Source organism: Bos taurus, chromosome 5 (assembly GCF_002263795.3).
Source record: "Bos taurus isolate L1 Dominette 01449 registration number 42190680 breed Hereford chromosome 5, ARS-UCD2.0, whole genome shotgun sequence".
Lineage (NCBI taxonomy): Eukaryota > Metazoa > Chordata > Mammalia > Artiodactyla > Bovidae > Bos > Bos taurus.
In genome coordinates this window covers 102676836-102703782 of record NC_037332.1, presented here as the reverse complement: position 1 = coordinate 102703782, position 26947 = coordinate 102676836, and the positions used below count along the sequence as shown (strand labels likewise).

Sequence of the window (26947 nt, the reverse complement as noted above, 5' to 3'; positions counted from 1 at the left end):
GATATTCCCATCTCTTGATGAATTAAATCTAGAACTTAAATAAAGAATTTAAGGCTAATGGGCTTCTCTGAAAACACACTGTTTCAAGATTGCTTTAATCTGTTACTACTGAAAATGTAAATGTGATACTGTTGTGATTCTTCAGGGTAGAGAGAGCTGTCATGTAGGAGTGGCCAAGTATTACATTTCACAACACCCCCTTGCCCCCAATTCTACTGTGGACATGTGGAGAGGCTGCTGAACTTATATAAGACCTGAGAGTGATGGCCTGGTTGTGAGCTGAACGACCCAGTCCCTGGTTGATGGCTCTGCATGGTGTCCAGTGCTCAGATCTACAAGTCATGCTTACAGTCTTCATAGTTCTAGGCTGTTCTTAGGGATGGGAAGATACCCAGGACTTCTCCCAGGGCAGCTCACGTAGCTATTCACCATTGGGAAGTAATGAAATAAATGACATACGATGAAAGAAATAAAGCATACTCACCAAGAAGCTCAGTGAACTCCAAAAAACACAGATAAACAATCAAATTCAGGTAAAGAATATGTGAACAAAATAAGATTAAAATTATTTATTATAATTATTGTTATTGTTTTTAATTTTTGGCTTTACTGGGTCTTTGTTGCTGCACATGGGCTTTCTCTAGTTGCGGCAAGCAGGCACTACTTCTCTTTGTGGACAGCAGGCTTCTCTATGCGGCGGCTTCTCTTGTTTGGAGCACAGGCTCTAGGAGCTCAGGCTTCAGTGCTTGCAGAATGCAGGTTCCTGTTTGTGGTTTGCGGGTCCTACAGCATGGGCTCAGCACTTGTTGTGCACGGGCTCTGAGTCACTCCACAGAATAAATTCAGTTTTTTTTTTTTTTGTTTGTTTTTTTAAAGAGACAGAAATCATAAAAAAAGGAAGCAAACAGGGAGTTTGCTGTTGGTTTAGTGGTTAGGATTCGATCCTTTCACTGCTGTGCCTGGATTCAATCCTGGTCAGAGAACTGAGATCCCTGAAGCTGTGCAATGAGGCAGAAAAAGAGAAGGAATCAAACAGAAATTCTTTTTAAGATTACAATGAATGAAATGCAACAAAATGGAAAATGCTACAGAAAGCATCAGCAATAGCAGAAGAATCTTTGAGGCAGAAGACAAGAAAATTTAAACTAACCAGCCAGAGGACAAAGAAAAAAAGAATGAAAAAATTGTGAAAGAACCTGTGTGAACTATGGTATAACATTCACAGTAACAACCTGCACATTATTGGAGTCCCAGAAGGAGAAGAGAGGGAGAAAGGGACAGAGATTGTACTTAAAGAAATAATACCAGATAAGTTCCACATCTGATGAGATTTAGACATCCAAGTTCATGTAGCTAATAGGTCACTCCTCAGAGTTCATTCAAAATGATTGTCTCCAAGACACATTGTTCGTAATCAACACAAAGAGAGAATTTTAGAAGCAGCAAGATAAAAGCAAATGCTCTCTCACACACAAAATCTCTGAAGAACCTTAAGAATATCAGCAGACTTCTCAGAAGAAAGCTGACAAGCCAAGAGAGAAAGGGATGATATATTCAAACTGATGAAAGAAAAAAAACCCTGCAAACCAAGAATACTTTTCTCAGGAAGGTTGTCTTTCAGAAATGAAGATGCGTTAAAAACTTTCCCCCAAAAATAACAGTTGAGGGAGTTTACCAACAGAGTTCTGTCTTAGAAGATTGCTGAGGGGAGTTCTTAGGTCTCCCACATTGCAGGCAGATGCTTTAACCTCTGAGCCACCAGGGAAACCCAAATGAAGGATACTAATTATTATATTAAAGAAGTGAAAATATACAGCAGACGTGTAAATGTAAATATGTAATGCAATTCCGAATATTCTAACACTGAGCATGGTAGTGTGCTAACCAGTTAGCTCTAGTTTAAGGGGAGCATTAAAATAACTATAGAGAAAAATATTTTATTAGTGATATACAATATAAATACAGATAAATTCTGACATCAAAAGCAGAAAGTATAGGAGAGGATCAAAAGGTAGAGCTTTTGTATGCGATTGAAATTAATTTGTTATCAGTAAAATATAGACTATTGTGTCTTTAAGATATTTTATGTGAGCCATGTAACAAACATGTAAAAACCTACAGTAGATTCACAAAAAATAGAGAGAGAAAAATCAAAGCACATCATTATCCAAAACGATCAGTTCACAGTTCTAACTGTTGTACAGAAAAGTCAAGTTATCGTGGTCTCTACAACATCCTTCAGTATCAGCCCCAGAGGACCTTCCTTTTACAAAGTGAAAGACTAAGTAGTCTGTTTGTTATTTTAAGCCAAAGAACTCTATCTGCACCTCATCTCCTTCCTTATGTCATATAGATGGTGTGGCTGTGCTTTTTTAATTGCAAATTTTATTCTTGTGATGTTCCTGTGTGGTTTTAATTGAAAAACTTCCAAGTGATAAATCATCCAAATACCCTGTCTCCTCTGTTGGGTCTGATTAAGACTTAATAAGAAGCCACATGTGAGTGTGTTGTGGTTTGTCTTGTGTATCCTTAGAGATAGAGGTTTATAGTGTTTGTTGTGATATATCTGGTGGTGATATGCACATTCTTTTTTGAAAATCAAATTTTGGCCTGTTAATTGCTGAAAACATTTATCCTTAAAACAAAAATGTCAATTAGCTAAATAATGTCCTCAAAAATAGTTCTTCATAGTTAAGATAATTTCTCTTAAATATCTAGCATAGTGCCATTCAATCATTCAATAAACCTTAGATGAGCATCTATTAACTTATAGAGAGTGGAAATACAGAGCTTATACTCAGGTACAGGCCTCACTCCAATCCTGGGCCCTGGCAGGGCCTCAGCAGATGCCTGTAGCCTGTAGGAGCCTTGGATAGCATGCCCAGATGGGGAAGAATTCGATAATAAGGAAAAGAGAATCTGTTCACAGACTTTAAGATGTTAAAGAAGGAGCACATTTTGCTGTATTTCCAGTGTTCTTAGGCTGGTCCTCAGACTGGACTCAGCTGTACCAATGCTCCATGTGCAATAGAGCATCAGGTCATGGAGTTCAAATCTGAGCAACCACTCAGCCTTTGAACTCTGAGTGCCATTCCAGTGGCACTAATCTTGGATTTAAGTGGCTTAAGAATGACCACCCACAAAAACTCAATAGCTCTGGAGTTGGCAATTACATCAACTCTGAACAGAGGGGTGGATTAATCATGAAGCTAACAGCCTCTCCTTACACGTGCCCCTTCCAAGTCCTGTTAGGGGAGCCCTAGGGCTGTGCTCATAAGAATATAGGTTTTGAATGTGCCATTTTCTTGAGTTGAGGGGAAAAATTCAGCAAAATTATTTCTTAACCAAAGGTGAAGTAGTTAATTATCTGCATGGAGCACTAAACTCAGGAATCAGATGTGTTCAGGAAATCAAAAAAAAAAAAAAACTTACAGGGCTTAGAAATACATGCTGCCTTTTCATTAGTATACAATTGGTAGAAGGCAAAAACAGGATCAAAGATGATGGATAGGCTAACTCAGAGTAAAGAAGAGCTGTTTAAGGATGAATGTCAAGATGCCAAGAGTCAAATTTGGGAAACTGAGCCTGATAGTCAGCATCGAGTGATGTAAAGGGAACAGGAGATGCACTAGGGGCAGGTGCTCTTAAACAGGACTTGGATCTAGGTGTTGGTCAATCAGAAATGGTGACTGAGAAACAACCAAGCCCAACAGAGGAAGCAAGGTGAGATCAGAGGGAGTAGCTTAAGACGAAGACACAGAAGGAAGAGATTTAGGAAAGGACCTGCTTCATGTGACAGATTCTGTCTTCAAGTCTTCTTTCTCCTTGGTATCCATCAGAAGAGACTCTGTTCTGCTGCTGGAAAAAGTGACCCCCAAATCTCAGGGGCAACACACACACACACACACACACACATATACAAGTGAACACATACTTACATACTCATATATAGACACACACATACACACACACTCATCACAACCTACAGACATCTGTGGTCTGTGAGGCTCTCGCACATGCACCATCTGGAACATGCAGCTTCTGGGGCAGGAAAAAGAGAGAGACTAGAAAGTCACACTTGGGCTTTTCCTGCCTCCACTCAGAAGTGACACAGGTGACACCGCCCACGTTTCATTGGCCACAATGAGTCACCGGGGAGTAGAAATACAGCTATTTGACAAGTATTACTGTCTATCTACATCCTTCAGTAGAACTCCTGAGAGCAGTGCTGTCAGTTTTTTCTCACCTTGGAGAAGCTTCTTAGGTACAGCTTTGTGCAGAGATTGAACATGATCTGACCCTCTCAGAGTGGGATTTGAAGGCAATTTCTATCTGGCTCCTTTGGTGTGTCTCTGACTCCTTACTCCACTTCAGCTTGTTCGAATGGGATTAATCAGATTTGTGTCTCCCCTGCCCTTCTCCCTTCCCCACTCAGTATCACTAACTGCAGGGTGATTGTTCAGCATTTGTTCATGCATTCATTTCTTATCTGATATTTGTTAAGCTCTTTCTATGTGTCTTTACTTGACCTTATGGAGGCATTGAAGAACAAGACACAATACTTGCTCCCAAAAAATACCACTTTAGAGACAAAAAGAAAGTTTTTACAGATTAAATAGACACAGCAGTAATTCTGAACTGGAAGAATTAGAAAGTATTTCCAGAAATGACAACTCTGTGCTTTTAAAAATAAAGGAAGTTGTACATATTTTCTTTCTGTAGTGGGCTTGAACATGTGTCCTCTAGATTCAAATATGCATAAATGTAATACTCGCTATTTTTATAACTGATTTCATCTTGTGCAATAGCAAGGGGTGTTTACATGGACTGAAACTTCCATGAAGTTAACATAGACTCTCCCATTTGAAATTTGTCCCCCAAGTTAGCTCGGATTTATGCTAATAATTATCTTGTCAAATCCAGTTCCAGCTCCTGCTAAGACTGGTTTTCCTCTATTTCAGGAGGCATCTTCTTGTCTCTCCTCCCACAGATGGTGTCTGGGGTGGGAGGGCTTCTTCCTTTCCAACAGCAGCAGGGAAGGGCCCTTGGTCTGCTTGCTCACCACTTAGAATATGCTTGTCTTTGATTTAGTAGCTTTGATCTTCTCTGGTCTCTGGGTATTTGATGTTGCACTATGGAGGAATGAATGAGGCCAATTCAGTGCCATACACTTTGTTTGATGTTGCCAGTCATATATTATAAAGGGTTGAACAGAGATGATGGGTTGGACCTCAGTCAGCTCATGACCAGCTCATGACCAAGCTCATCACATGCCCTTGTGATGAAGTTGTCTTTAGTAAAGAAGCCTTTACAAATCTTGGTCCAGCCATGCAAGGAACACAGATGGTGAGGTGGGTCACCAGTACTTTTGTGTAACAACTCAATTGATTGTTTCCTTTTAAGGTCATATAGTTCTTTTTTAATTCAAAAATATTTTGTATATTAGTCCCTCTGATTGGTCCCCAAAATGTCCCTCTACCAAGGATATTTAATTATTAACTTTCCTAGCAAAGAGATTGCTGAACCTCTGAAACCTCCATATTTTCATGGTGATTTGGGATTAATAATGCTACATATTGTATTGCTTTACAATCCATAAGACTGAATAAACAGTTAGTCTAAGTTAAAGAACAGGATTCTTCCTGCTCTTTACTTCTGCACTTCTAATTCAATATAGAGCTGTTAAACTAAAATTTTTTATAACAAAATTTCTTCCTGTTACAGTTATGTGTGGTTTGAACTGAAAATATGCCAAATGATAAATATATAAACATCCGGACCACATGGCCATATCTGATTAAGACCAGAACAGGAGGCTTCATGGTGTTCACCTGTCAGTGTGCTGAGGTTTGTCTTCTTTATCTTCAGATACATAAAGACGCAGTGTTTATACATGTTTAGAACTGGCTCTCTCAGCACTGCTCTTGGAATGGGGCTAGCCTTGTTTCTGGTATTTCAATTTACTGCATTCATTGTAGAAAAGTGTAGAAGTTAACCAATACATAGTTTATACCATTTAATCATATAAATATCATTACAACAAGCGACACAACTTGCATTGTGGTGTTAAGTCCTCACATCAAGTTAAATTATATCTCAAAAGATTTCTTTGGATTGAAATGATTTGTGTAAAATACCTGGCTGACATTCATTCATTCAGGTATACAATAGATATCATTTAGGATTTTTAATTAACAGGCATCGGGGATAAGGAGGTGAATTAGACACAGAACTTTACCAAGTCCATTTATAAAGTAAAATTAGCAAGTAAACAACTTAATTCATGAGGTTCACAGTTGATAAGGTCGAGGTTTATGAGCAGTAGAACCTCTCTCTGGGGCACAGAGAGAAGGGGCGATGTGTGGAAGACTCACAACTCTGGCCCCAATCACCGTCACAGCATGTGGTTCCTGGGAGAGTTCTGACAGCTCCAGTCAAGGCTCCAGGTAACAGAATTAAATTCCTGTTCTAGAGTCCTGGGGTTCCTGGGATGGGATGGAGAGAGGGGCCCTGATATTGCTTTTCTGCCAAGATGATGTACTATTGTTGACTAGTTATATCTCTTACTAATGCCAACTCATTTAATTCTAACCAAAACTCTGTCGTCTATACACAAGTATAACTCTTCTTTTACAGACGAAGCCACTATACAAAGAGTGTAAGGATCCTGTTCAAGGTCACACACATGGTATGTGGCTGAGCTCTGAGTCAGGCCAGGCAGACTGGTTCCTGAGCCTGTTCTGACCCCTGAAGTTCACATGGACAAGTTTAGTGTCCTCCCTAAAGCTTTCCTCCTTGAAATCTTGGATGAGATGGGACACTGAGATTTCCTTATGTGTCAGAGAAGATAAACCTTCATCAGAGGGTGAGTTGGTCCATGTTGACCTGCATCCCAGCTCTGGGGTACAGGGTTCTGCCTGAACACAGCCTGCAAGCCCTGGGTTAACCTCTCCTTCCAGCCCACTCCATCCTTATAATGGGGTATGGAGTCCCTAACAGTATGTTACCTACGAGATCTCAATCCCGAGGTGAGATCATGTGTACCTGGTTCACTAAACACATCCCTGTGTCATCCTGTGGGAGGAATGACTGGACTCCAGGAAGCATGTCCTGTGTTCTAGGTGTTTGTCCGGTGGTTTCTGGTGATGCTGCAGAGTCCATAACTGGGTAGGGAATGGTGACTCTGGGACTCACGGGGAGTAGAGCATCGACTCTAGTGACTGAGCAGATCCTGTTCCTACTCCAGTCCCTGAGTTTATATTCTGGTTTTGATATTTATAATCAGTTATTATCACTACTGTTTTAAGCATCCAGAGGAGATGGGGTTCATGTACAGATGGAGGCTTGGAAGTCAGAGGAATACAGGGCAAATAAGTGACTATTGTAAAATAATGGATTAATATTAGCATATTTAGAGGGAGAAAAACATATGTTCAATTGAACTTTCTCCGTTTTCATTTACCTGAGTCTCAAGGACAGAGAAGCTATGTCTGCTGACCAGGATGAGGTGTTCTCCCAGTGGGGATGTGACAGGGCTGTGGACTGGTCCACAGCTGCCCTCAGGTGTGGGAGGGGAAGGGTGTGAAGCCGTTTCTGAGCTCTGGTGGGGACTCTGGGGCATGTGTGTCACAGGTGGGTCCTTCCCACATTTGTGCTGAAATGATGAGAGTCAGCGTGACGGGGCCTCAGGGTGGGTTTGTGTGGACCACAGAGGGGCATCATGGGAATCTTGAGCCTGAGGGAGCATGAGGAATGAAGGCAGTATGTTAGTGACCTTGAATTTCAATGGGGGAGCTCTATCTTGCATCATTTACGGCCCTACTCAGTCTCTATACTCATCCCTGGGCTACTTTCTGGAAAGCATCTGGGAGCTTCTCTGATCAGTGGAAACAGAACAAGGCAGCAATGGCCACATTGGACATCAGACCCTTCTGCTTGGCTCTGTGCACCCAATCTACCTGGGCTTCCATTCTTGCTGCCACCTTTCCTCTTAGGCTCAGAAGAGGTTCTGTTTTCTGCTTCACTCGCCTCTTCTTTGCCCCTTGCATGCAGCCACTGTGCAGCAGAATACTTTCTATTTATCCTTCTGTCTGGGCGCAGTTGCTTTAAATTGTATTTTACATCTTCTTTAGTTATGGCTTATAATACAAGGGTGTTCTGAATCTTATAAAACCAAACTCTCAATATGCAAAGAGGGACAATGTGAAGTTTAGAAAACCCAAGTCTTTCTAAGTTATATATTTTCTTCTCTTAGATCCCCAAATCTTATTTTGGCAGGCTAGAGTTGAATGATAACTCCTACTTTCTCTTTGTTCCTGTAACAGCAATCTCTTTCTCTCTTGAAGCATCATTTGTTGACTAGCTGAGAGGGATATTTCACATAAAATTAATGAAATAAAGGGAAAGGGACTTAGCATGTCTGAAAATCCCTTATAGGGCTTCCCAGGTGGCTCAGCAATAAAGAACCTGCCTGCCAATGCAGGAGACACAGGAGACGTGGGTTCAATGCCTGGGTTGAGACGATCCCCTCAAGAAGGAAATGGCAACCCATTCCAGTATTCTTGCCTAGGAAATCCTGTGGACAGAGGAGCCTGGCAGATTACAATCCAGGGGTCACAAAAAGTAGGACACAACTGAGCATACATGCACCTTCTCTGGGACCCAGTCTCCAGATCATTCTGCGAGGAGAAGACCTGCAATCTCATCCACTCAACTTAATGGTTCCCTCCCCACCTTCTCCACGGTCACCTGTGAATTCCTGAAATCCTTGTCCTCATTTTCTGCTGGCCTGAGAAATGTTCTTGTGCTTGAAGCTTTCTTGTAGTACTCTGCTTGATCCTGAGCTCAGTGCTGGGGAAGATCAATGCTTGATACCATCAAAGTTATTCTACGTGGTCCAGTGAATTCCACAACCTGACCCTGCAAGATTTTACAGTTCTTGGGGATTGGCCAAGGTAATCAGAGGAAAGAATGGTACTCATAGTTTTTGATGTGACTTTTCTACTCTAGCCCTGGTCAGGGGGCCTGGCTCTCAGGACCACGGAAGCAGGAGGTCAAAGGACCGTGTTGCTCATATAAGGAGATGTTGAAGATTCAGAAGCTCATTGGTGTCTGAGCTGCAGAAAGTGGCAGATGCAGCCTCCGATACTGCCTGAAATGGTGAGAGGTGTCGCTATTGGCTCCCAGGAGGGAGGGTGTAAGGGGTGGTCTATATAGACCCCGGTCGGCACCCTAACGCCTCCTCACAGGCTGATCCTGCTGCTGGGACTGTGACCTTGAGGACGTGGGGTCAGGATGGCTCTGGGCAGACACCTCTCCCTGCGGGGACTCTGTGTCCTCCTCCTCGGCACCATGGTGGGTGGTCAAGGTAAGAGCTGCCCCTCTGCCCTGGGTCCACACCAGGCAGTGCACACCTTGGTGAAGGGAAAGGTGTCTGTAGCTGTGGAGCTGAACCTCAGTGTTTTTGACCAAAAAGGAGCCACGCTGACTGTGAATACTTGTCCGTCTCCTGTGGGGGGTCCACTGCTAGTTGTGGCAGATTTTACAGAGCAGTGAGGTTTGCTCTGGACTGAGCTGGGTCAGCCTGAGTCCCCTCCACTCCCTCAGGGAGCTTCTAGGGCCCAGTGACTCCCAGTGTGTGGAAGCTCCAGCTACTGACCTCAGCTGGGACTCTGGGCTGTTCCCACATGCTCCACATGCTTGGTGTGTGAGCACTGCCACTGGGTCCCCATGTTTCCTGTGTGTATGTTCCTGTAGGCTCTGTGTTTGTGTTTGTGTGTGTTTGTGTGAGGGTGAGGAGTGTGTGTGTGTGTGTGTGTGATTGTGAGGCATGTGTGAGGGTGTGTGAGGAGTGTGTGAGGGTGTGTGTGTGTGGAGTGTGTGTGAGAGAGTGTGTGTGTGAGGAGTGAGTGAGGAGTTTGTGTGTGTGTGTGTGTGTGTGGAGTGGGAGTGTATGAGGAGTTTGTGTATATGTGTGTGTGTGAGGAGTGTGTGGATCCTGTCTCTGTGAGAGGAACAGAGCTGATGAGCAGGGACTGAGTCCATTGGTCTGTGAAGCAAACAGGGTCCCACAGGGCTGGGTGTCTTGGCCACTGCATGTAACCAGATCAGAGATAATGGTGCACCTGCCTGCCTCTCTCTGGCTCCTCTCTCCCCATCCTCCAGGCTCCCCTCTGCATGTTGCTGTGTCTGCCCAGCACTGGGCTCTGTGAGACGCTCTGCCTGCTTACCTCACCTGTCCCCACCAGGTGTCCATTACAGAGCAGAAGCCCACAGCCAGGAGAGGGGACCTCTTGTCTGTAGAGATCAGTTGATGTGCAGCCGCAGGTGTATAAGTTCCCTAGTCTCTGCCCTGGTTCCTGTGACATTTCCTGATGTGCTGGGGCCCTGGGATGGTCCTTTCCCCTCCCAGGATCTGCTGTGACTCTGTAGGGAGCACTTTCTGCCTCGCGCCCTCTCCTGTTCCTCTCTGGAGCTGGTTTCCCCTGAGTGAGAGGACGGCGGGCATCAGGGCTGGGGCTGCGGAGAATCTGGTCTCCAGCCTGGAGAAGGCAGCTTTCTCAGATGTGGGTGCTGATCTGGCTGAGACTCCGGGCAGCCCCATCTCGTCTCAGAGCTCACTGTCATCCCCTAGACCTCAGCCTTGCGTCCACAGCTCTCCTTGGGAAGTCCCCTCCCTCCTCATCTCTGCTCCTTGAGTGCTGGGCAGGTGCTGGTGAAATGTCTCCTTCTGAGGGCTTTGGAGGTCAGAGGTGGGTTTTGGTCGCAGAAGGGGGAGATGATGGGTGTTTTGATGCATGGCCCCCTCCTCTTACAAGAAAAACTGTAGGAAATTTCATCAGTTGTTTTTTAAGAAGCAAGAATATTTCACCAAAGTAACCACTATTTTCATTTTCTTTGAAACAACACCATTCAGAGTTATCCTATAACATTTTATTCTTCTTCTTCATGTTACAGTTGACTTGCTCCTTGTAGAATAATAGTCTTGGCCTTTCTGAGCACCTGATGATTTCTCACATGTTACAGGAATCTCCACCTTGAAATTCATGATAGGCATTGGCATAAAACTCTCTCTCAAATGCAGTTGATGCCATTAGCGTAGATCCTCAGGATTAGATAATCTGGCATATATTGTTTTGTATCCTGTTTTTACAATCCAGAATATATTTTGGGCATTTTTCTATATCATTAACTATTCTTTTACACACTAAAGCATTTTATTGTAGAATTAAAAAATACAGGCTATCACAGGGATAGTACTGAATTTTTTAACTGCCTCCAGCTATTTCACTATATGCAGAAATGCAATATGCTCACCTGACCATCTGTATTGAGCATTTAGTTGTTTTCAACATTTTTTGCTATTATGAAAATGTTACTCTGAACTTCCCTGTGTTTAAATGTAGGACCATCCATGACTGCTTCTCTTAATCATATTCTAAAGGTGAGGTTTCCAGGAATTCCCTGGTGGTCCAGTAACTAAGACTCCCTGCTCCTAGTGCAGGGTCCTAGATTCGATCCCTGGTCAGGGAACTAGATTCCACATGTGGCAACTGAGAGTTCGCATGCTGTAGCTAAAGATCTTGCATATGGCAACTAAGACCTAGGCAGTCAAATAAATAGATAAATAAACAAATATTTAAATGTCAAAAAAAAAAAAAAGTGAAGTTGCTGCTTTATAGGTTGAGTACCTCTAAGGCTTTAAGGCTTTGTACCCTATACCTTTACGGTTTTGGGTACATAGAGATTAATGCTTGCCAGAAATAGCTGCACTGAACTTTAGTTCTACAAATGGTGAATGAGAATGTTAGTTTCCACATAGCTTCACCAACTTTGTCTTCTTACGAGGTTCTAAAACCTTAGCCAGTTTGGTAGGCAAATACTGGCATATATTAGCTAATTTAATCCTTCGTTTGTCAATTACTTTGCTCATTACATTTGTCCTTTTTACCTTGTGATGGCTATCATTTTTGTCATGATTTGTATTGAAACTCTTTGTACTACTACTATCATCTACTGCAACAACCTACAGTGCACTTACTTATATGAACTCATTTGAGCACACAACAGTCCAACAAGCAGAATATATATTTTATCCACCGAACAGATCACTGAGGCAAAGCAAAGTCACTTGCCCAAGATGAGTCAGTTGTAAGACACAGAGGTAAGACTTGAAACCAGGCAGTTTGGGTGCAAGTCCCTGTCCTATTGAATTACATTATTTATAGACCGAATATGCTTCCTTCAGTTTATTGTTTGATTTTTTTGGCTGTACCAAACCAGACCAGGAATCAAGCCTGTGGTACCTGCACTGGAAGTGCAGAGCCCTAATTGTTGGACCACCAGGGAAGTCCCTCACGGAAGTTTCTAATAATATTAATTGCCTGTTAAAATTTCCCGTTTTTGTTTCCACTTTCAGAGCCTTGTCAAGCATGTTCTTCCCCACTTCAAATTTAAATAAATTATTTTTATCTGTAATAATTTTATGAATATATTTAAATGTGTAAATACTAAATAATTGTGTAAGTTATTTTATGTATGATATGACATTCTACCTAATTTTATTTTTTCCAATGTCATTCCTGAATTATTTCTTTTTCTTTTCTTACTGATTTGAATGCCATAAATGTGCTAAATTATATCATTTCCATACCTTCTTTTCAGAATTTATTTAGACTTTCATTCCACAAATGTTTATTAATTTAAAGGTGGGTTTGTGGGGCGTTCAATCCATACCCTTTGCAATTCACCAGATGCTGAGGCCCTAATGATGGTGAATAAAGCTCCCTGGCCCATATTAACTGATAGTCTAGTGAAGCTGGACAATAAAACTAGAAATTATAATAAACTCTGATAAGTGCCATCAGTGGGGACACCAGCGGGTTTTTTTTTTTTTTTTCCCCAAGGAGTTATCTTTTCACATCAAGTGGCCAAAGTATTGGAGCTTCAACTTCAGTATCAGTCCTTCCAATGAATATTCAGGGTTGGTTTCCTTTAGGATTGACTGGTGGGATTTCCTGACAGTCCAAGGCACTCTCAAGAGTCTTCTCCAACACCACAGTTCAAAAGCATCAATTCTTCAGTGCTGCTTCCCGGGTGGTGCTGTGGTAAAGGACCCGCCTGCCAATGCAGGAGACATAAGAGATGCAGTTTCAGTCCCTGGGTTGGGAAGATCCCCTGGAGAAGGAAATGACAATCCACTCCAGTATTCTTGCCTGGGGAATCCCATGGATAGAGAAACCTGGCAGGCTGTGGTCCATAGGGCCACAAAGAGTTGGACACTACTGAAACGACTTAGCACGCATGCATGCAGCTTTCTTTATGGTTCAACTTTCACATCCATACATGACCACAGGAAAAACATAGCTTTGACTATACGGACTTTTGTTGGCAAAGTGATGTCTCTGCTTTTTAATATGCGGACTAGGTTTGTTATGGATTTTCTTCCAAGGAGCAAGTGTCTTTTCATTTCCTGGTTGCAGTCATTGTCCACAGGGATTTTGGAGCCCAAGAAAATAAAATCTGTCACTACTTCCACTTTTTCCCCATTGAATTTAGTTCAGATGACCATTTCAAGTATTAAAAGCTGAGAAATATATTTCAAGCTCCCATTACTATTATTCCTGTCATTCTTTCCCTTGCATTTGCAAAAGTTTTTGTCTCTTTATATAGTTGTTTTTATCTATTGTTTCCAGCTTTATTGGAAGGTAATCACCATATAATAAGATATAAGTGAAAGATGTACAGTATGATGACTTGAAATACATATGTATATATTCTCCAGTGAAGACATACAGGTGTCCAAAAAACACATGAAAAGATGCTGAGCATCACTAATCATCAGACAAATGCAAATCAAAAGTACAAAGAGGCATCACCTCACACCAGTCAGAATTGGCCATCAAAAACTGTATAAGCATAAATACTGGGAATGGTGTGGAGAAAAGGGACTCAGCCAAGAGCAGACTCATTGGAAATGATGCTGGGAAACATTGAAGGCAAGAAGAGAAGCGGGTGGCAGAGGAGGAGATGGTTAGATAGCATGATGGTTAGAAATCATCATGAATTTGAGCAAACTTCAGGAGATAGTGGAGGACAGGTGAGCCTGGAGTGCGTCAGTCCATGAATTGACAAAGAGTTAGACATGACTTAGCAACTGAACAACAACAAATAACTGATTCACTGTGCTGTACAGAGGATACAACATTGTAAAGCAACTATACTCCAATAAAAATTAATTTTAAAAGGATACAAATGAACTTATTTACAAAGCAGAAGCAGATTTACAGATATCCAAAACAACTTATGGTTACACAAGGGGAAATGTTGGGAGTTAGGGAGAGGGATAAATCAGGAATTTGAAATTAACACACACACACCTTACTATATATATATGATAGATAATCGACATGGACCTACTGTATCGCACAGGGAAGTCTAACCAGTATTCTGTGATAAGCTATGAGAGAAAAGAATCTAAAAAAGAATGAGTGTATGTATTAAAATATATAACTGAGTCACCTTACTGTACACCTGAAACTAACACACCATTGTAAATCAACTATACTCCAAAAATTAAAGTATTAAAAAAGAAATACATATATATTTTGAAACTATTAACATAATTAAGTTAGTTAACACATTTATCACAGCACATAATTACTGTGTGTATGTTATGAGAACTTTTAAGATTGACTTTATTAGTAATGATCAAATATACAATCCAGTATTGTCAACTAAGATCATGACAACTGATTCCATCATTTCTTGGCAAAAAGATGGGGAAAAAGTGGAAAGAGTGACATATTTTATCTTCTCAGGCTCCAAAATCACCATAGTTGGTGACTGAAGCTGTGAAATCAAAAGATGTTTTCTCCTTGGAAGAAAAGCTATGGCAAATCTAGGCAGCATATTAAAAAACAGAGAGATCACTTTACCAAGAAAGGTCCCTATAATCAAATCTATGGCTTTTCCAGTAGTCATGTATGGTTGTGAGAGCTGGATCATAAAGAAGGTTGAGTGCCAAAGAAGTGATGCTTTCAAACTGTGGTGCTGGAGAATACTCTTGAGAGTCCCTTGGGCAATGAGGAGATCAAATCTGTCAATCCTAAAGGATATCAACCTGAATATTCATTGGAAGACCGATGCTGAAGCTCCAATACTTTGGCCACCTGATATGAAGAGCCAGTTCACTGGAAAAGACCCTGATGTTGGGAAAGACTGAGAGCAGGAGAAGAAAGGAGTGACAGAGGATGAGATAGTTGGATGGCATCACCAACTCAACGGACATGAGTTTGAGCCAACTCCAGAAAATAGTGAAGGACAAGGAAGCCTGATGTGCTGAAGTTCATGGGCTTGCAGAGAGTAGGACATGACTTGGTGACTAAATAACAATTGTCAACTACAGTCACATGTACATTCCATCCCCAGGGCTTATCTATATTCTAAGTGGAAGTTTGTACCACCATCATCCTTTCCTCCCACTCCCATCCCTACCCAGGCAACCACCAATTTACTCTCCTTATCTATGAATTTGTTTTTTGTTTTTAAGAGTTCACATGTAAATGAGACCAAACAGTATTTGCTTTTCTCTGTCTTACTTCTTTCACTTAGCATAATGCCTTCCTACATTAGTTATGTGTTGCTGTGCTACAAATTACTGCAAAGCTTGGCCCTCATGATTAGAGCCCGTGCTCAGCAACAAGAGAAGCCACTGGCATGAGAGGCTCATACGCCACAATGAAGAGTAGCCTCCACTCTGTAACTAGAGAAAGTCTGTGAGTGGCAACAAAAACCCAGCACAGCCAAAAATAAACAAACAAAACAAAACAACAGCTTAAAGCAACAAACATCTAGCACCTCATAATTTCCATGGGCTAGGAATCGGCAAGGATTACCAGGGTCCTCTGACTTGTGTTGTTTCACTGGTTCAGTCATCTGAAGGTTCAACGAGGGGTGGGTACCACTCAAACCCACCTGGTTGTTGGCAGCATTCAGACTCTAGGAGACTGTTTAACTGAGAGCCTCAGTCTCTTGCTGGCTGTTGCCAAGAGGCCTCCCTTGGTTGCTTGTAGTGAGGGTCTCTCCATACACAGCTCACAGTGTGGCAGCTGGCTTCATTAGAGCAAGAGAGAGAGAGTAAGATAGGTCACCAAAGGGAAACCAGAGTCATCTTGAAACCTAATCTCTTAAGTGACATCTCATCACTTTTGCCAAATACTATTTGTACATGCATGTTACTAGATACATTGGAGTGTGGGGATCACACAAGGGCATGAACACAGGTGATGGAAATAACTGGGACACTGCGGAGCCTGTTACCCCAGCCCTCTGTTCCTGAGCTGGATGAGATGCTCCCTATGGACAGGGAAGGAGAGGGAGGATTCCTCCCTGGGTCCTGGGCCATGAGCTGTAACTGAGATGGGGAAACTGGGCCCTATTAGCCTTGGGCACATCTACAGGGAGGGCAGCATCCAGAGTCTCTGGAGGCCTGTCCTCGGTGGTGTCCCTGGAGCTGGTTCCACAGGCTTGTGAGAAACACCTGGTGCCTCCTTTCCTGCTCCACGTTCAGTGATGGCACATTGGGGGCTTTGAGCTGGCCACGGTGGGAATGTTTAGACCATAAAAGTCAACAAATGCAGGGATTTTTTTTCCCCTCAGAGAGAAGATTTTTTTTTAATACTTACCAGCACACCACTGCACTCTCTCTTAAAATCTCTCCTGTGTCCTGTGTCTGTGTCTCTCTTGCAGTTCTAGAGCTGAGGCTGAAGGATGGAGCCCACCGCTGTGAGGGGAGAGTGGAAGCTAAGTACAAAGGAGAATGGGGCACAGTGTATTCTGAGAACTGGCTCATAGGTGGTGCAGAAGACGTGTGCAGACGACTGGAATGTGGAGTTGCCATTGATGCTCCCAGAGGGTCTTATTTTGGACCAAGACTTGGCCCCATTTGGTTTTATATGGTTCTTGTGAGAGTATAGAGGCTGAATCAACTTTGAGTATCTATAAGTGTGTTCATATTGATTTTAAAAACTATAATGACACCTTCTCTCATGACCAGGATATTGGAGCAGTCTGCTCAGGTAAGGCCTGTCTGGTCTGGGAGGGGATTCCCAGCAGGAAACACATCTGTCTTATTCACAGAATGACCATGGGGAAACCAGATCACATGCTTTAGAGCACCCTTGGGGGAAGACTCTGGTCACACTTGATTCTTAGAGCATTAGGTTCTCAAGGCAGGTTAAGGGTTTGCTTGGCCCTGGAAAGTAAAAACTTCAGACTTGTGGACAGCTGGACCCTTCAGATCTCTGTGATGTGTCATAAGCGGTGGGGAAGTGAGGTCAAATGTTACAAACAGGTACAACTGCTGGGTTAGACTTTCATACAATGATGTGACAGATTAGTTTCATCATGATTATTTTTTATTCTATTGAGATGGCCAGTCAGGTTTGGCCACAAGAGAGGGCATAAGAGAGGGCAAGCATAGTTTATTACACTCTCTGGTCTTAAAGAAACAGAGTCACCAGAGGTATGAAGGGATCATATCACAAAGGCTGCAAGGAGGTTGACTCAACAAAGCATGAGAAGCCAAAAGAGAGAGTGAAGACACATGGAGAAGTGACAACACTGGGAGTCAGGGTGCAACACAAGGAAAAGGCATGAGGGGATTTCACTGGTGCATTTGAAGGTCCTAGGTCACAGTCAGGGCAAGAAGGAGGATTTGTGGCAGGAGCTAGTCTCATCACCTGGCCACCTTGGTGGGGAGCTCACATTCTGTCTGTGGGGTTGTTGAGGGAGAAGCAAAATATGAGGCTTAGAAATTAACAGCACAGTAGCAGTGAGGCTAATAGGACCTGAAGTGACTCATGAGAAGTGCTCAGTGCTAAGCACATTGGATTGTGCCAAGGTGGAGACAATAAAGACAGCAGTGAGACTAGGGTATGAGTAGGTGGTCAGTTTCCAGTGGTTATTACAATGGTGGAAGATCTAGATGCTTTACACATTAATCCCATCAGACCAGGTGGACTAGAGGAAAAGTAAGATATCACAGTGAATTCCTAATGTAGGTAGTTGAGTCTTTCAAAATGGTCAGCCATCTGGTGGGTGAGACAGGGGGAGACCTGAGAATATTTGCAGTACATTTCTAGCAGCTCATGGCTAATCAGCTCTTTTGGGGAAGATCACCGGAAAAGTGGCTTTTCCAATCTCACCCTCAGCAGATCTTTGATGATACTAGTTGAGACCCCTAAGAAAAGAATTACTTTCCTTTTAAGCTACTTTATTGAGGTATGACTGACATACCAAATGCTGTATATATTTAATGTATACAACTTAGAACTTTGGGAGGTAAGTATACATCTGCAAATGTTTTCTTCTGTTATTATTATTATTAAAAATAATTAGTTTCAAGGGGCATTTGAGTTTCAGATAGGAATTTTTTGTTTTAAGAAAATCTGTTTTCTGGCATTTCAAGTAATATTTCTATTGTTACCATGCCCTAATCTTGGTTTCAACTGCAGATAAACTTGTGGAAATACTACATGGGTTTCCACCTTATTTTGATAAATCAGCATCTGAGTAAAAATACAGTGTGTGGTGCTGTAAGCTTATGTGATGTTGGAGCTCCTAATGTTACTGTTTTAAGAAAATCAATGTTTCAATATTAATTTCAGTTAGGATATACTTAAGAATTAACAGGGTGCTATGACATTTTAACCTTGATTATGGTTTTTACTCCCTAAGGCTGCTCTAATTTAGACTTTCACATGTATATGAACTGTTCCAGTTTTTTTGTGCTAATCTCTTTGTCAGTTTCTTCCCTCTGGTCTATCGCTTGTATATTTTCAGAAACATGTTTTAGTGACAGCAGGTCAAAGTGGTGACACAGGAGAAGTAAAAAGAGAATAGCATGTCTGTTCCAATTCTCTAATTGAAACTGAAGTCTTGGAGTTTCTTTTTAATTTTAGGAAAGTGGTGTGAAAGAGAATTTCACCCTCTTGACCTTTTAGAACTAACACCCAAAAAAGATGTCCTTTTCATTATAGGGGACTGGAATGCAAAAGTAGGAAGTCAAGAAACACCTGGAGTAACAGGCAAATTTGGCCTTGGAATACAGAATGAAGCAGGGCAAAGACTAATAGAGTTTTGCCAAGAAAATGCGCTGGTCATAACAAACACCCTCTTCCAACAACACAAGAGAAGACTCTACACATGGACATCACCAGATGGTCAACGCTGAAATCAGATTGATTATATTCTTTGCAGCCAGAGATGGAGAAGCTCTATACAGTCAGCAAAAGCAAGACCAGGAGCTGACTGTGGCTCAGATCATGGACTCCTTATTGCCAAATTCAGACTTACATTGAAGAAAGTGGGGAAAACCACTAGACCATTCAGGTATTACCTAAATCAAATCCCTTATGATTATACAGTGGAAGTGAGAAATAGACTTAAGGGTCTAGATCTGATAGATAGAGTGCCTGATGAACTATGGAATGAGGTTGATGACATTGTACAGGAGACAGGGATCAAGACCATTCCCATGGAAAAGAAATGCAAAAAAGCAAGATGGCTGTCTGGGGAGGCCTTACAAATAGCTGTGGAAAAGAAGAGAAGCCAAAAGCAAAGTAGAAAAGGAAAGATATAAACATCTGAATGCAGAGTTCCAAAGAATAGCAAGAAGAGGTAAGAAAGCCTTCTTCAGCGATCAGTGCAAAGAAACAGAGGAAACCAACAGAATGGGAAAGACTCGGGATCTCTTCAAGAAAATCAGAGATACCAAAGGAACATTTCATGCAAAGATGAGCTCGATAAAGGACAGAAATGGTATGGACCTAACAGAAGCAGAAGATATTAAGAAGAGATGGCAAGAATACACAGAAGAACTGTACAAAAAAGATCTTCACGACCCAGATAATCACGATGGTGTGATCACTGACCTAGAGCCAGACATCCTGGAATGTGAAGTCAAGTGGGCCTTAGAAAGCACCACTACGAACAAAGCTAGTGGAGGTGATGGAATTCCAGTTGAGCTATTCTAAATCCTGAAAAATGATGCTGTGAAAGTGCTGCACTCATTAAGCCAGCAAATTTGGAAAACTCAGCAGTGGCCACAGGATTGGAAAAGGTCAGTTTTCATTCCAATCCCAAACAAAGGCAATGCCAAAGAATGCTCGAACTACCACACAATTGCACTCATCTCACATGCTAGTAAAGTAATGCTCAAAATTCTCCAAGCCAGGCTTCAGCAATACGTGAACCGTGAACTTCCTGATGTTCAAGCTGGTTTTAGAAAAGGCAGAGGAACCAGAGATCAAATTGCCAACATCCACTGGATCATAGAAAAAGCAATAGAGTTCCAGAAAAATATCTATTTCTGCTGTATTGACTATGCCAAAGCCTTTGACTGTGTGGATCACAATAAACTGTGGAAAATTCTGAAAGAGATGGGAATACCAGACCACCTGATCTGCCTCTTGAGAAATTTGTATGCAGGTCAGGAAGCAACAGTTAGAACTGGACATGGAACAACAGACTGGTTCCAAATAGGAACAGGAGTCAGTCAAGGCTGTATATTGTCACCCTGTTTATTTAACTTATATACAGAGTACATCATGAGAAACGCTGGACTGGAAGAAACACAAGCTGGAATCAAGATTGCTGTGAGAAATATCAATAACCTCAGATATGCAGATGACACCACCCTTATGGCAGAAAGTGAAGAGGAACTCAAAAGCCTGTTGATGAAAATGAAAGTGGAGAGTGAAAAAGTTAGCTTAAAGCTCAACATTCAGAAAACGAAGATCATGGCATCCGGTCCCACCACTTCATGGGAAATAGATGGGGAAACAGTGGAAACAGTGTCAGACTTTATTTTCTTGGCTCTAGAATCACTACAGATGGTGACTGCAGCCATGAAATTAAAAGACACTTACTCCTTGGAAGGAAAGTTATGACCAACCTAGATAGCATATTGAAAAGCAGAGACATTACTTTGCCAACAAAGGTCTGTCTAGTCAAGGCTATAGTTTTTCTTGTGGTCATGTATGGATGTGAGAGTTGGACTGTGAAGAAGGCTGAGCACCAAAGAATTGATGCTTTTGAACTGTTGGAGTGTTGGAGAAGACTCTTGAGAGTCCCTTGGACTGCAAGGAGATCCAACCAGTCCATTCTGAAGGAGATCAGCCCTGAGATTTTCTTTGAAGGAATGATGCTAAAGCTGAAACTCCAGTACTTTGGCCACCTCATGCGAAGAGTTGACTTATTGGAAAAGACTCTGATGCTGGGAGGGATTGGGTCAGGAGGATAAGGGGACGACAGAGGATGAGATGGCTGGATGGCACCACTGCCTCGATGGACGTGGGTCTTAGTGAACTCTGGGAGTTGGTGATCGACAGGCAGGCCTGGCGTGCTGCGATTCATGGGGTTGCAAAGAGTCAGACAGACTGAGTGACTGATCTGATCTGATCTGATCAGATTGTTGAAGGTGAGGTACTGTGTTTAGGATAAATCCAGAGTAGAAATCGTTTCTGAGCTCTCTGGAAGATCTGACATTGGAGGACTGCAATTGTCTTAATGGGAATTTTTTAAGGAAACTTCAGAATTTTTTCAGATTTTCCATTTTTTGTGCTTTCAAATATTGGTAGTTTTATTTTCAAGGGAAGACATGCAAGGACCTAACAGAAGTAAAAGGATAAAAAAGAGGCAGCAGGAATACAAAGAAGAACTACACAAGAAAGGAGTTATTGACCCAGATAACGATGATGATGTGGTCACTCACCTAGAGCCAGATATCCTGGAGTCTGAAGTCAAGTGGGCCTTAGGAAGCATTAAGACAAAAAAAGCTAGTGAAAGTGATGGAATTCCCGCCGAGCTAGTTCAAATCCTAAAAGATGACGCTGTTAGAGTGCTGCACTCAATATGCCAGCAAATTTGGAAAACTCAGCAATGGATTCCACAGGACTGGAAAAGGTCAGGTTGTTTTCATTTTAATCCCAAAGATGGACAATGCCAAAGAAAGTTTAAAGTTCCACACAACTGCACTCATTTCATATGCTAGCAAGGTAATGCTCAAAATCTTCAAGCTAGGCTTTAAGTGTACGTGAACTGAGAACTTCCAAATGTACACGCTGGATTTAGAAAAGGAAGAGGAACCAGAGATCATAGTGCCAACATCTGCTGGATCATAGAAAAAGCAAGAGAATTCCAGAAAAAAATCTACTTCTGCTTCATTGATTATGCTAAATCTCTTGACTGTGTGCATCACAACAAACTGTAGGAAATTTTTAAAAAGGTGGGAATACCAGACTACCTTACCTGTCAAGAAGCAACAGTTAGAACCAAGCATGGAACAATGGACTGGTTCAATGTAGGAAAAGAAGTATGACAAGGCTGTATGTTGTCACCCTGCTTATTTAATTTATATGCAGAGTACATCATGCGAGATGCTGGACTGGATGAAGCACAAGCTGGAATCAAGATATTCAGGAGAAATATCAACAACCTCAGATATGCAGATGTTATCACTCTAGTGGCAGAAAGTGAAGAGGAACTAAAGAACCTCTTGATGAAGGTGAAAGGAGAGTGAGAAAGCTGACTTAACACTCAACATTCAAAAACTAAGATCAGTCTATGGTCACACCACCCTGAACTTGCCCAATATTGTTAAAAAACTAAGATCATGGCATCCAGTCCCATCACTTCATGGCAAATGTGCAGTGCTAAGTTGCTTCAGTTATGTCCAACTCTGTGCAATCCTATGGACTGTAGCCTGCCAGGCTCCTCTGTTCATGGGATTTTCCAGGCAAGAATACTGAGGTGGGTTTCCATTTCCTCCTCCAGGGAATCTTCCCAGGATGGAAGGGAATTAAACCCACGTCTCTTATGTCTACCTCCATTGGTAGGAAGGTTCTTTACCACTAGCATCACTTGGGAAGCAAATATATGGGGGGGGGGGATGTAAACAGTGGCACATTTTATTTTCTTGGGCTCCAAAAGCACTGCAGATGGTGACTTCAACGATAAAATTAAAAGATGCTTGCTCCTTGGAAGAAAAGCTGTGATAAACCTAGACAACATATTAAAAAGCAGAAACATCACTTTGCTGACAAAGGTCAAAGCTATGTTTTTTCCAGTAGTCTGGTATGGATGTGAGAGTTGGACCATAAAGAAGACTGAGCACCAAAGAATTGATGTCTTTGAACTGTGGTGCTGGAGAAGACTTTTGAGAATCCCTTGGACAACAAGGATATCAAACCAGTCAATCCTAAAGGAAATCAACCTTGAAGATTCATTGAAAGGACTGATGCTGAAGGTGAAGTTCCAACAGTTTGACCACCTGATGTGAAGAGCCAACTCATTGGAATAGACCCTGATCCTGGGAAAGATTGAGATGAGAGCAGGAGGAGAAGGTGGGCAACAGAGGACAAGATGGTTGGATGGCATCACTGACTCCATGGATATAAATCTGAGCAAACTCCAGAAGACAGTGAAAGACAGGAAAACTTTGGGTGCTGCAGTCCATAGGGTCGCAGAGTTGGATACGATTTAGTGACTGAACAACAGTGTATCTTTTACATATTGGTAGGATCTAAAGTGATAACCCCCCTTTCATTCTTGGTGTTTTTAAATTTGTGTTCTCTTAGTTTTTCTTGATTGACTTTTTTGCTAGAGGATTATCAGTTTCATTAGCCTTTCAAAAAGATTACCAGTTGACTTTGTTGATTTTCTTTATTGTGTATGTTTCCTATTTCATTGATTTCTATTAGTTTTTGTTCTTCTCGTTTGGTTTTGATTTGCTGTATTTTTGTAGATTCTTGAGGTGGAATCTTAGATCATTTGCTCTCAGTTTTCTTTTCTTTTCTAATGTAAGCCTCAAGGAAGCATAAAGGCTATAAATTTTCCTCTAAACACCATTTCAGTTGCTTCATGCTGATTTTGAAACTACATAATTTCTTTTGTATTTTATCATCATGAAATGTTCTTTTCTCTCTGAATATATTCCTTATCCTATAGGCTTACTTCATATAATGTTAATATATATAACACAGCTTTCTCTGATCAGTGTTTCCATGGTATATCTTTGTGACCCTATGTTTCTGTGTTTATACAGTGTATGATTTTGTCTTACTTTATGTAGTCTTATCATCTTGCTTTTAGTTGGAGTGTTTAAATTATTTAAATTTAACATAATTATTTATATACTTGTGTTTAAGTTTACTAGCTTGCTGTTTGTTTTATGCTTTTTTGTTCTTATTTTAATCTTTAATTGAGCATTTTAATACTCTATTTTATGTACTCTGTTGGTTTATTGGCTGTATCTCTTTTTGCAGAGCTTATCATAATGTTGAAAATATTACTCTTTAATCACATTTTTCTTTATATAGCATGTCACTTAATATATAATGTAAGACCTTATTATAGTATACTTCTATTTCCCTGTTCTTGTTATTTATGTTACTGTTGTCATATATTCTACTTATAAATATATCATAATTTTGTAATACACAATTGTTATTTTTGTCTTAAATATTGTAGTATTTTAAAAATGAGAAGAAGTTTTTAAAAATATTTACTTGCAGAATTATCATTTAACGCAGTTTTTATTGCTTTGGGTAGATTCAAGCTTTCATTTATTATCACTTTCCTTTAACTTTTAGACCTTTAGATAACATTTTTGTGTAGTGTATGTCTGATAGCCTCACATTCTATCATCTGTTATTCATCTGAAAACACTTTAATTTTCTTTCAGGTTTGAGTTATTTTCAAAAGTGTCTGAATTATCTGGCTTGCATTACTTCAAACAAGAAGTCAGTAATACTTAACATTGTTCCCCTATATATAGTGTGTCAAAATTTCCTGGCTGCTCTTGAGTTATTTTTGTTTATGAATGGACTTCAGCAGTATATTATCAAGTGCCATGGGTGGTTTTATTTACTTTATCTTGTTTGAGGTTTGTTTAGCCTCTTGGATCAGTGGGTTTATAGCTTCATTAAATTTGGAAAAATTCCATCTATCATTAAAATTTTTTTTTTCTACTTATCCCTTATTCTGAATCTCCAAATAACATATTTTACATGGTTTGATATTATCCTTAATGATAATAGTTTCTACTCGTATTTTTCTCTCTCTACTTCAATTTGGATAGTCAATTGCTATGTGTTGAATTTCAAATTCTTTTATTCTGCAATGTCTTGTGTCTTGTTAAGTTAATCCAGACAAATTTTCATTCCAGATATTGTATTTTAGTTTTAGAAGCTCCATTTGCTTATTTTTTCTCTACTTTGTTTTTATGCCTCAGTAGGTATATTTATATTAGAGGTTTAAAGACCTTATCAGCCAATTAAATCATCTCTGTAATTTCTGAATTTGCTTTTAATGATTGCTCATTTAAATTTTTTTTTTATGGATTATATTTTTCTTCTTTGGAAGTCTAGTTTTTTAACTGGATTCAGGCATTACTAGGTAGTCTTTTACCAGAAAGAACTCTAGCAATAAATAATCAGAATATACTCAGAAACAAGGGAATTTAAAAAATTAGGTAATTGATTCCCTTTTATTCTTTACAAAATATGCTCCTTGGATGACTAAAGATACATTGTCATTTTGGTTTCCCTCCTTAGCCTCAAAACTTTTTATGATCTCACCTTACTTGCCACAAACCCCACCTATATACCTACCCTTCACTTCTATAGCAGTTGCTTACCTTTTCAACAAACCCATCTTTAAATCAATAAACATTTGTATATTTAAGATCATGTTTACTTGTGTGAAAAGGGAGAAATGACAAAAATCCAGGGTTAGGTGATAGATAGGATGAGCAGAGGGTGATGAAATATGCTAAAAACTGATTCAACTAATATTTTCCCCAAATATTTATGTGTCTTGTGAGTATTGAGGCTTATGCAACTTCAGTTCAGTTGCTCAGTCACATCTGACTCTTTGCGACCCCATGGACTGCAGCATGCCAGGCTTTCCTGTCCATCACCAACTCCCAGAATTTACTCATGGCCATTGAGTTAGTGATGCCATCCAATCATCTCATCCTCTGTCATCCCCTTCTCCTCCCACCTTCAGTCTTTCCCAACATCAGGGTCTTTTCCAAAGAGTCAGTTCTTCACATCATGTGGCCAAAGTATTGGAGTTTCAGCTTCAGTATCAATCCTTCCAATGAATATTCAGGACTGATTTCCTTTAGGATGGACTGGTTGGATCTTCTTGCAGTCCAAGGGACTCTCAAAAGTCTTCTCCAACACCACAGTTCAAAAGCATCAATTCGTCAATGCTCAGCTTTCTTTCTAGTCCAACTCTCACATCCATACATGACTATTGGATAAACCATGCTGCTACTGATAAGTCGCTTCAGTCGTGTCCGACTCTGTGCGACTTCATGGACTGCAGCCTGCCAGGCTCCTCCCTCCATGGGATTTTCCAGGCAAGAGTACTGGAGTGGGTTGTCATTGCTTTTGTCAGCAAAGTAATGTCTCTGCTTTTTAATATGCTGTCTAGATTGGTCATAGCTTTTCTTCCAAGGAGAAAACATCTTTTAGTTTCATGGCTGCAGTCATCATCTGCAGTGATTTTGGAGTCCCCCAAAATAAAGTCTGTCAGTGTTTCCATTGTTTTCCCATCTATTTGCCATGAAGTAGTGGGACTGGATGCCATGATCTTAGTTTTCTCCAACTGGGAGCTCTCCAAATAATGGCTTACTTGCTCTCTACTTTCATCTTCTACTTAAAAAAAAAAAAGTCAGTTTCTTTTAACATTATAAAAATGTTTAATACATTAAACCATCATGAAGGAAAATTAAAAAGATACAAATAATTGGAAAATCATTCTGTGTTAATAGATTGAAAGAATTAATATTGCTAAAATGTCTATACTGCTCAAAGTAATCTATAGACTTGGTGCAATCCCTATCAAATCTCAATAGCATTCTTTATATAAATAGAGA

General features: G+C 40.8%; 1 protein-coding gene across 1 annotated transcript in view; it reads left to right on the top strand.

The window, feature by feature from the left end:
- The first annotated feature begins 9294 nt into the window (after positions 1–9294).
- The window catches only part of WC1.3 (WC1.3 molecule), a 67281-nt gene continuing 49628 nt past the window's right edge, over positions 9295–26947 (top strand). Inside the window, 3 exon segments of the mRNA NM_001190424.1 lie at positions 9295–9367; positions 16750–16951; positions 16954–17078. Of these exon segments, the coding sequence (NP_001177353.1) occupies positions 9295–9367; positions 16750–16951; positions 16954–17078 (400 nt within the window).